The sequence below is a fragment of the Glycine soja genome, chromosome 17 (assembly GCF_004193775.1).
Source record: "Glycine soja cultivar W05 chromosome 17, ASM419377v2, whole genome shotgun sequence".
Classification (NCBI taxonomy): domain Eukaryota; kingdom Viridiplantae; phylum Streptophyta; class Magnoliopsida; order Fabales; family Fabaceae; genus Glycine; species Glycine soja.
Window position 1 is genome coordinate 7503089 of NC_041018.1, and position 11127 is coordinate 7514215.

Genomic DNA, 11127 nt, shown 5'->3' on the forward strand with positions numbered 1-11127 from the left:
GGTCCAGCATTTAGAATGTGAGGGGCAAGAGGAGGTTTTAAGAGTATGTATGTAAATGCATTTTGGAAAAAACTGTGATGGCTAGCTAGCCTAAAGGTCTGGCATATATAGTGGACAAAACATATGGTGAAACGTGGTGCCGTAATTTTCTTATATCACCTCTAAATTAAATTAACTAAACACATTATAAAACGTGGTGCAATAATCAAAATTTGGCAACATATATTCATGATTCCCCTCCACGTGAAACTTCAGCCCACCATCTACTTCTTTGTGTCCAGGTGCAACCTCAAATATGTCATTTCGTGAAGACAATTATAAATATTATATACCATGCAATCAAAACCAAATAATATTGACGGTTGTATTTTTTTATCTGTAAAAATCAAAGATAAATTTTAAAAAATTTATAACAACTTACATGCATTGTCAAGTTAGATCCTAAATAGTATGTGGTCTCATAACATTATCTCCAATTAATTAATAATTAATGATGGATGATGATTTCAGTTTTGTATCGACCCAGGCACTTTGATATAAAAGATGATTTGCATATTATCTTGAAAGGGAGTTTCAGCTTTGCATGCATGCAATGATATCACGTAGCGTACGTTGATATTGTTAAGGAGGGCAAGTAAGTATATGCGACCAAAACTGCCTATAGAATATCCGATCATACACAATCATTTTCACACTTGTAACAATATTTAATAATTAAATTTAGTTAATTAGTATATATTAATTAAGAGTGCAAAGATGTTTTAATACTTTAAAATTCATTTGATGATAAATTTTAATTATTATCTTAATAATTATACATTGTTAGTGGAAAAGATTTTACATTATCAACTAAACTTATTATATATAGAATAATTATTATATATCAAAGTAAACAAATTTATTATATATATTAATTAATTTATTATTTATGATTTATAACAATGTAAGATAAGTTTATATCATCTATATATATATATATAGTTTTTTTTTCTTTAATTGATTAATAATATATTGATCGTGCCCCGTAAATTAAAATTTTAAAATAAACTTAACCGGAGAAGGTTAATTCATTATTTTTGGACAGTTTTAATAATCAGACATTTTTGGACTCAGTTAACCCATTCGGCCTTGTTTCTATAGACCCAGTAGGTCTGGCAAAATGTCAGCACTAGCCCCGGACTGAAACTAGTTTTGGTTTCGGCTTAAACTCTTATAACAATAATGATGTAATAATTAACATGAGGATCTTTTGTTCTGCATAATATCTATCATTCTGTTACATTGTTATATTTTACTTTAATTCAATTTTTTTTAATTTGAATTTACTTTTTTTTTTTACAATACCAAAAGGATCCTTAGAGATACAATTAACAATTTAACATTAGTGGCTAATTAGATTGTTATTATATATATATATATGCTGTTTAAATGGCCTTTCTACTCACAATTGGTATGTGAATGCATTGAGGTCTTGATAGTGATTCTCGTGTCCCCAATTTGCTCTGCTTAAAAGGACATTAATTGATGAAAGGAATTCAGTGTCAGGTTGAGCAGTGTTCTTTTGCAGTGGATTGTCAATTCTTGAGACTCCAAGCTGATTTTATCTCTACAATTGCTAATACAGCTGTACCAAACCTTCCCAAAACTATAATGCCACGCCAAACTGACACTTGTATGGATGAGATCACACCAACTGGCAAATAATTTACCTTACTCTTCCTTGGTGGTGCAAACAGTAATTAATTTCTCAGTCTCACGAGTTCAATGATATCTTTTCAACAATAGTAATAATAAGTTGGGCTGTAGCGAATACAACTAAGATGCATAAATAAAAAAAACTCTCAAGGCTTGCAGTCCACGAAGCTCATAATTATTGAATATTGATGACGCTACAACAATAAGGAAATTGTGTGCCGCATTTAACCAACTACTCGTACTAACATAATTATATCCGGCATGTTTAGATTATATTATTTTAGGGATGGCTCTAGTTGAATTGATTGCATAACATGTTAACTTTTGGTATATATTTTTAATTTTTACGGATAAAAAATAATAATAATATTTTGCATGCTTTAAATCTTAATTAAGCGGAATTTCATCCACAAATAATAAATTTGACAAAATTATAAATATTTTTTTTCAACATGGTTTTGAGTTTCAAATCATAGTAAGATTTTGAATTGTGGATAGAATCACTTATTCTATCCACAATTATCAGGTGCGAAAAATTAAAAACTAAGTCTAACTTGTGTATAAACTAATTATAACTTATTGTAGAAGTTTCATTATTTTTTCCTCTTATTTTCTTAGAAATTTATCTATAGTGTGATTACAATTAGAGATGTCAGCATATCAAATGCTCACATGACAGCAACACGATATAGTCACTCTAGATGACAAGGAAATTCCTCCTACCCTACTCAATGTACCGATATAGCTTCAAGAAAGTTATAGCCATAAGTTTCCATTTTTCGCACCTGAAAAGTTTATTCCACAAGAAAATTATTAGCATAAACCAATGCTTTATCTATCTACGTTGTGAAATGAAATTGAGCATGCTTTTGAGCCTCCAATGTGAACATGTTGTGACTGAAGGACATTATTAGCAGTTAGTCAACCATGCTGACATATGCTGTTGACTGTTGTTTCAACTTTCTCGATCTCATTATAATTGTCATGTATGAACAAAAAAAATTTAAAATAATTTCATTTTAATTTTTTAAGATAACATTAATTATTTTTTTTACTTATATCTCTTATAATTATAATATTAATAGTGGATAATAAAAGTTATAAATAAATTAATAATAATATAAGATTAATTTTATAAATTTTTTTTTTTTATAATTTACCACAATAATTATTTTAAAATGAGAGAGTATCAATAACTACATGATGTCTTATCAAAACTATGAATAAGTCGCTAACTTGCCCCTAAGGGAGGGAGACAAGAAAAAAAACGCTATTTCCTTTTTTTTTTAGTCCTCTGCATACTACATGGTTTGGAAAAACGAGAACCTTACCCCACAAAGTATTGATTTCACAATCGAGGCACAGCCATGATCAGATACATTCATCAGTTGGAATTGCTTCTGTAGAATTGCAACACGTGCTTCCATTGTAAGGGCAAAATCCAAGTTTGGTATTGAGGTTAAATGGTCTCCCTACACCAAAAAGAAAAAGGGTCACACATATACATCTATAATGAAACTGGGTTTGCAAAACTCAAAAAGTAATGGCAAACGAAGAAAATATACACAGACTTGAATCAAGGCATAGAGGAAGTGAAATAGAAGAATCCAAAAGCAGCAGGAAGCAACAAAACAAGAAGGTGATGGAAAGAACAGCCTTCATGGCACCATCCAGTTGTCTGTACTCCAGTTCACATAAACAGTAACGCCATCCTTATTTTAGAAGCATTAGTGGTTGGTAGATTGAAATTATGAACAAAGAGAATAGTTTTTAGAGGAAAACATCTTCATGGAGTGTTCAACTTTCTTCCTCTCTCTCGTGCATATTCCATTTTTTCAAATTTCAATCTGTCTCTTTCTTTTACTCAAATGTAAAGTCCAATTTAAGTCAGCTCACAAAGTTTCATTTCATTCAACCCGCTTAGTAATGTTAAAAAATTAATTAAATAATAATAAGAATCGCAGTGTGAAAGTTGCTTTAATTTCCGGTGTGTAGGGATCATTGTTTGAGTATTTATGTAATTATAACTAATAAATAATTAAATTATTAGTGAATATTATAACTATAATCATAATTAGTTTTATATAATTAATTATAATCGGTTATTGTTTTTAAAATATGATATATAACCAGTTATAAATAAAAATAAGGTATTTAAAATAATCACAAATATAAAATTTATTATAATTTTATAACTATTTTTATTAACTAATTATGATTATAGTTATTTTTCTAAAACTAATTTTGTTGACCAATGACTACTTAAAATATGAGGGAGTCAGCATCTAGAAGACCAAGCGGTTCATTAAGGTCACATTATAGTATCTCATTAAATGTATGTATTTGTGCAGTACGGTGTCTGAGGCCAGCATAGATTGCACTGGTTTAGTAAGGTCTAAATTCTAGCCCACCACCACTTGAAGGTGAAAGGCATCTACACTAGTCAGAGGAAATAAAAGGTGAATTAAATTATTAAGACAAAAGAAAAAAAAATCATAGATTCAATCTCTCTGTTAATAAGATTTCAACAGATTTTTTTTATGGAAAATTATTAATTTTGTTAAAAAAAATAAAACTTATGAGATATTTTTCTTGTTTTCTTTTTTCTTAACCATGCTAGTCATCTAATTATCCTCCGACAGACTGTGAAACTATACTGCATTATTTTCCATCAATAAACTAATTGGAATTGTTTTACGTTATTCACGAAACAATAAATGGCCTGATAGGATAGGCCAGCAAACGGAGTTTGGTTGTCTATTCACACTTTCCCAGATAACTTATAAGTTAAATTTTCACCATGATCAAATCTCAGAAAAATTGACTTTCTCAAATACAAATTTTAACATAAACCCCCACACTTGTATAAGTTTTCAGATGATAAATAGACAATTTTCACATGTTAAAATTCAACATAAAGAATCCATAACCATTATAATAAATTTTAAAAACAATAAAATTTTATTAATTTTATTTACCAAAAAATAATTAATTTTATTTGTTTAATCCACTCTTATACAATAAATTAGATATACTTTTTAAAAAAACACTTAAACTAGTTTGCCTTTCTTTAAAAAAAGTGTTGCAATATCAATCTCCACTTCATTTTTCTCAATTTTATTTTATTTTTTAAACGTAGGTATAGAATGTAACTTTTTTTTATTGAAGTATCAACACACCATTGGTTAATAATGTATATTATTATTAACTAAAAGTTCACTACTTTAAACTAGAGTGATAAAGGAGATGAATGAGGAGTCACAAAAGAGAGTATACATGGTCTTGACTAGACTTGATTATCAAGAATAAAAAATTGAGTGAGGTCACGAGAGAGGATATTTGAACTAAGCAAATTTCATTGTGCACACCCTCACCAGTCACCATCATCCGGCACCCCCACTCACAGTGATCTCAACCATCAAGTGCACCAAGGGCTTTCATGTCTTCTAAGAAAGCCGTATATGAGTCATCAATGCTCTGTGCTTTTGGAGCTGATGACGAGCTCACCGACTCTGATTTTACAATAGTTGGTCCTGATGTACCAGAGACTGTCCTGGAGGTAGGTCCTGGCACTGCCGGTTTTGGCTTTGTTTTAGACACCGCCGCTTCTCTTCTCACTCGCACAGATGCAGGAACCTAGTCATAAACCAGATATAGACTCCATTAGAGAATATATACAAAGAGATTGAAATAATAACAAGTTTTGAGTTCTCAATCATAAACAGCTCAGGATATATGTTAAATTAATTTATTTAACAGCTATCTTTCCTCATGATTCAAACTCACAGATAGCACTTCTTCCGTTAAGAAAATTGTTCCTTACAAGTAAATGCACACAATAAATCATTTAGTTGTTACCTTTTTGGTTTAAATAATCAAAACATAAAGTAGCAACAAGCAATTCCCATCAGCTAAATAATCAAAACATATGATAACATGAGCTTCTTTAGAGTTCAGGAAAGCTTATAATCAAAACACTATTGAAAGAATTTTTTACTTGAAAAACTCGATAGTTATAAAATTAAGCTAAAAACAAACAAACAAATAGTATAGATCACCTAAATAAAGAAAATAAAATAAAATCAAGAGACAATATAAAAAACACAAGAAAAATCCTCAACTTACCATAGCTGTGAGTTCTGGAGTGTGTTGAGCTAATGGCCTTTTAACAACAGTAGAAGCAGCAGATTTAACATATGATGGTTTCGGAGGAGGAGGAGGTGGCCTAGTTGCCATATGATCCTCTTCCTGGAAGTTTGGAGGAGGACCAGGCGGAAGTGGAGGTCTCATCATTGGAGGAGGACCAGGTGGAGGACCATATGGTGGCCTTGGCATTAGGGGGACCATCATTCCAGGAGGTGGTGGTGCCTGAGCAGGTAGTCCTGCAACCGGCAAAGGAGGTTTCATATCAGGTGGTGGTGGGGGTGGAGGGAAACGAGATATTCCAGGGGGTAACAATACATCAGGCTGTAAACTTGGGATTAACATGGGTCCTGGAACAGGGGGTTGTTGTCTTGGAGGAGGATGCCCGGCAACCATTTTTGGGATCTCCTGGCTTGAAAGTGAATTCTTATTCTCAGTAGAAAGCACAGCACCATCAGACTGAATGACACCAGCCATGGGTGGCACCTGACTATGTGGAGGAGGTGGAGGAAGCTGCACCTGCATTTTACAAATTATGTTACTGTGTAAGAAGCTTTTGTTTAGGAGAATCATACCAGGTCCTGGGTTTTAAACTTATAATCAAATGTAATGCATTCCCATTTGGCAACCATGATAAATGTATATTACCTTCCTATCTATTAAGCATGAATATGCAAAAAGCTACCAAAAAACCAGAGGTATACCTGAATCAAAGACCAAAACACATACAAGAAAAAACAACAAATTTCCTGTCCTCTTTCAACTTGAGTCTTGACCATTTCAAAATGTCTCTAATGTGTCCAAAATCCAAAAAATGCTTTACAATGTTTCAAAACTCAAAATAGGTTCTGAAGAAAGTCAAAGCATGATGAAATAGATTAAAAGATTTACACAACCCTATAAAACCTTTAACATCTCTGTCTTTGGTGCTTTTAAAATGAAAATATATATGTTATTTTTTTGCAAACATACTTTTAGTATTTATTCAATCAATATTCCCTGCCATACCCACATCCTAGATTTTGAAATACAGCCGTATCCAGGTACTAAATCATTTCAGATATCTAAAACACCACCAATGAATGCTTTCAATATCATCACTAATTTCATGTCCTTTAATACCTTTACCATCAGATCATGCCTTTAAAGAGAAAATATACGTCATTTAGTTAGACAAGAGCATACCTGGCCAGGCTCCTTGGAAGGTGAATCATCTGTCAATGCAGACTGATTTCTCCGTTCACCTCCATTGGTACCAGGTGGAGGAGGTTGAGACTGTTGTAGGGGCGGAGGTGGAGGGGGAAGAGTACGATTTGCAACTTGTTCTTTAGGTGGGGGACCAGGAGGTGGAGGAGGCAAAGGAGGTGGTGGTAATGATGTAGGCACAGTAGTAGCAGGCTTTGGAGGCATGGGAGGGGGAGGAGGCAATGGCAAAGATTCAGGTAAAACAGCATCATCTGCTGAACTCGCACTGCTACCATCAGGCAGTGGTGGCGGCGGGGGAGGTGGAGGTACAGTTAATACATCATCCTCCAACTCTGTTCCTGAGGATGATGCACCAGCACTTGATGAAGCACCAGACAAAGGAATTCTGGGTCCTGCATTCCAGCACAAAACTTGACTAAATAAGGGAGATGTCAAGCCAACATCGTTTATAGATTCATGATTTTACAACACAAAATATGAACAAGAAGCTCAGCATACCTATAGATGATTTAAACATAGGAGGTTTCCCTGGTGGTGGAGCCCCTGTAGGGTTTAATGTAGGATGGTAATAAACAGAGTCCTGTAGTAAAAATCATTAACTCAACCATTACTGACAGCTACACCAGTTTAGTTCGGAAGAAAAAACAAAACATAAGCGCACGCACACACACAAACAACCTAAAGCCTACCTCAGGCTTTGGGTGCTTAACCCTTTCTTCTTCTTCTGCAGTTGTTCTCCTTCGAGGAAGCCCCAAATGACTGCCAAAAAGACACCCTAGAATGTGTGAACTACACAAACACAAATTGGGAATAAATTCATATTTTTAAATGACATGAGAATTCTTCACCTGAACATAACTGGGGTCTCACCCTTCTCCCGCATTTTGTCTTCATATTCCTATACAAGAGTGATTAGATCTAGATCATCAATAATTAACAATTGGTAGAAATCATTTAACTAAATAAAGCAGATGTTGTGTTCAAATTCTGAACACTGAATTTTCAGTCCTCTACTAACTATATAGTATATACATATAACCAGACAGCTTCTGCTACGAATACAATATCAAGCTCACTTCATGAATGTTCCATTTACATTAAGTTCTGTTTGTACCACTCAAGAAATTGTAGTAAAAAAGCACACGTCTCAAAAGTCTAGTTTAACAATGACCCATTACAGGTGTAAGCAGGATCGCACAACCTTTTATATGGGTTTAAGAAAATATCGACTAAAACTACCACTTACAGAGTGTGATAAACCCAAGAGGGGGCCCTTCAGCTACTCTTAATGGGACTTGCCCATGATAAGAATGATACATCAACCAATGTGCTTGTTACAACTGGTTTTCAGAGGCACAAAATTAGCAATCACACTATTCACGATAATACATGGTTTTTAATCATGACAAAGAAAAAGAGACTAAAGACTATAAAGAACCAAGAGATATTTAGCATTATAACTGACACATTGGTCAATGCTGATCTGGATTACGATGTAATGATTATTTACATTCATTGACAGTATACATTTCTATGATACTCCATAACGAACTACCACTTGCAGAATGAGATAAACCGAGGGGACCTTAAGGTACTTTAACGACACATGCCTGTGGACAAAAATGGTACATAACCAAGGTGTTTGCCGTAAGCCTGGTCCTTAGTGGTCAGAAAATCGCAATTACCCTATGTTATAGCACATTTTTGCATCATAACACATTTGTCAGTGCTGTTCTGGATTATGATATAATGGATTAATGAGTATTTTTCATCCCTCAAAAGTATCCTGTTTCTACCATACACTGTAACATGAAAAATCACTATCTAAAATTCACCAAGTTTTCCTTTACTTCACGTATGAGAAAGAAGTTTGATAGGAAATTTTCTCCAAAGTAGTCAGGGTATTATAATATGTCACAGGATCATTAAGAGAAATAGCTTGCATATTGGCTTTAAAAACCCAGAGATCAGTCCTCACCATTTTATCTTCTTTATTTACATTCAAGATAGCACATAATTGTGCACAGCACACAAGTAAAGGACAATCTACAAAGAAATATCAAATAATAGAGAAAAGTGGTCCAACACAAAGAACACATAATATATTCTTACCCTCCTCTTCTTTATGACAAGATTAAGTGTATCTTGTAGCTGTCTCTTCTTGTGCTTTCTTGCTTTATCCAAAGCACCATCAGCCTCTGCCACAATCAACAATGCACAGCGAATTTGAATAAGTAAAAGCATCCCAAAAAGACATCATACTTAATTTACCATTATAAAATTACATCCCAGAAAACAACTATAGTCAAGTAATAGATCAATATATCCAGCCAGACAGTTTATAAACAAAAGTGGAAATTAGAGAGTATGAACAAAAAAAAAAGAATAAACAAGACAACCTAGAACATCCCCCCCCCCCCCCCCCCAAGGAAAAGAAAACAAAAAGAAGCTATACTGCAGATAAAAACTCCATGTGTCTGGGCATAACACCAAAAAACCATATAAAGCAGTAAGTAGCACACCACATGAGTCCATGTATATGTAGTAACATTATTTCCCATTGCAACTATCTGGTAGAAGCAAATATATAAATGTTTATATTTCATACCACAGCATCTATATAAATAATTGCATATGACATAATTTCTTATTTATCCAATCCACATGGAGACATAGTCCTTTGTCCATGTTCCATGGAGACAAAAAGGTATCCTTCAAGGACAAAAAATAACTGGACAGAATTCAAAGGGAACTTCCCTAAACACTGTAATGCCATGGTTTGATTTTCCATGTTCATTTGAGAGTTCACCAACTTTAAATTGATTTTTTTACTAGTATGCTGATGAAAAAATTTGTACAAATCAACTGGCTCTCTTTCATCATCACAATATATTTATGACTAACAAAAATTTCAAAATTTGATACTGCTCTCTGCAAATTGATTCTCACAATTACACAGAATAAGATATTCATTCAAACCACAACAACTACCAGATGCTCGATCAAATAGTCTATAAACAGTTCATCACTCAATAAACATTTTGCCATAATAATAATAATGATAAGCGAAATAGATGATATCGGACTTCACTGCCTTCCAGTACAAAGTAAAGCACGACTTACTCATCATTTCCAAGTTGTCAATCTGCTTCTTCAATTGATCAGGATCTTTCTTCAAAATCCCCACCTCCCTCACCTTCTTTCTTTCCTTCTTATTCTGTTCACCAAAAAAAAAAAAAAGTGGAAGTGTACAGAATCAGACCATCAGTTGAATTATCCCAAAACACAAGCAATACACAACAAAACATATACTTTAAGGAAAACAGAAATCACTGCAAAAAAAAAAAATGTCCATTTCATTGAAACAGCTCCTTGAGTTAAAAACCCTATTAGCAACACTATTTCATTATTTATTTTAAATTTGTAGCATATCTACTTGCACTTAAAATCAATTGGCAAAGAAACAAAATCAAATTAAAAGAGAAAGAGAAAATGGAGCGGCGTAGGTTAAGGAAGTGAAGAGTACCCTTTTCAATTCTTTCTTCCGAAGCTCCTTTCGGTAAGCATCGGTAGGGTTCATGACCTTGCCGCCCTTCGTCGTCTTCATTTTAGGAACACTGAACCCTCTCTTTCAGAAGCTCTCCTTATTGTTCCTCTTCCGAAATCGAAACCCTTTCCCCTTTTCTTCGTTCTTTTTGTTCTGTCACGATTTTCAAATTGGTAATAAACAAACACGGGATAGAGTTACAGATGATAAAAGGTGTAATAAGAAATAGTACGAAGATGATTTTGTGTTCCGATGGTAGAGAAACCAAAGCCCGGCCCACTAACCTTTCCCCTGTTGTTTGGGCCCAACTTTCGCCTTTCCCATCTCAAGCAGAAATTCTCTTTCTGGGCTCCTAAAAAAAACTAATTTTTGTAACCAATAAAATACAAATTGTCAAAGCTACAAAAAATTTCCATATTTAAATTTTGATTTTTGAATATTTTTTAGATAAAATCATTATTATTTATGTATATTTTTATCCTTTATATTTTGTCTTTAGTTAACAAATGCAATCCCAGTAAATTTTATGATAATTT

General features: G+C 33.3%; 1 protein-coding gene across 1 annotated transcript; it reads right to left on the reverse strand.

Annotated features, from left to right (window-relative positions):
- Positions 1-4876: 4876 nt before the first annotated feature.
- LOC114393646 (protein EARLY FLOWERING 5-like) lies at positions 4877-10784 on the reverse strand. Its single transcript, XM_028355019.1, has 9 exons — positions 10571-10784; positions 10168-10261; positions 9157-9242; positions 7893-7942; positions 7734-7803; positions 7543-7624; positions 7024-7436; positions 5821-6357; positions 4877-5331 (listed from the first exon to the last, which is right to left on the reverse strand). The coding sequence occupies exons 1-9, from the start codon at positions 10649-10651 to the stop codon at positions 5107-5109; spliced, it is 1638 nt and encodes a 545-aa protein (XP_028210820.1). The 5' UTR covers positions 10652-10784; the 3' UTR covers positions 4877-5106.
- Positions 10785-11127: the final 343 nt, after the last annotated feature.

Coding starts and splice junctions, on each gene's coding strand:
- LOC114393646 (XM_028355019.1), bottom strand. CDS start 10,651: ATGAAGACGACGAAGGGCGGCAAGGTCATGAACCCTACCGATGCTTAC. Junction 10,262..10,570: donor GGAAGAAAGAATTGAAAAGG/GTACTCTTCACT, acceptor TTTGGTGAACAG/AATAAGAAGGAAAGAAAGAA. Junction 9,243..10,167: donor TGACAACTTGGAAATGATGA/GTAAGTCGTGCT, acceptor TGATTGTGGCAG/AGGCTGATGGTGCTTTGGAT.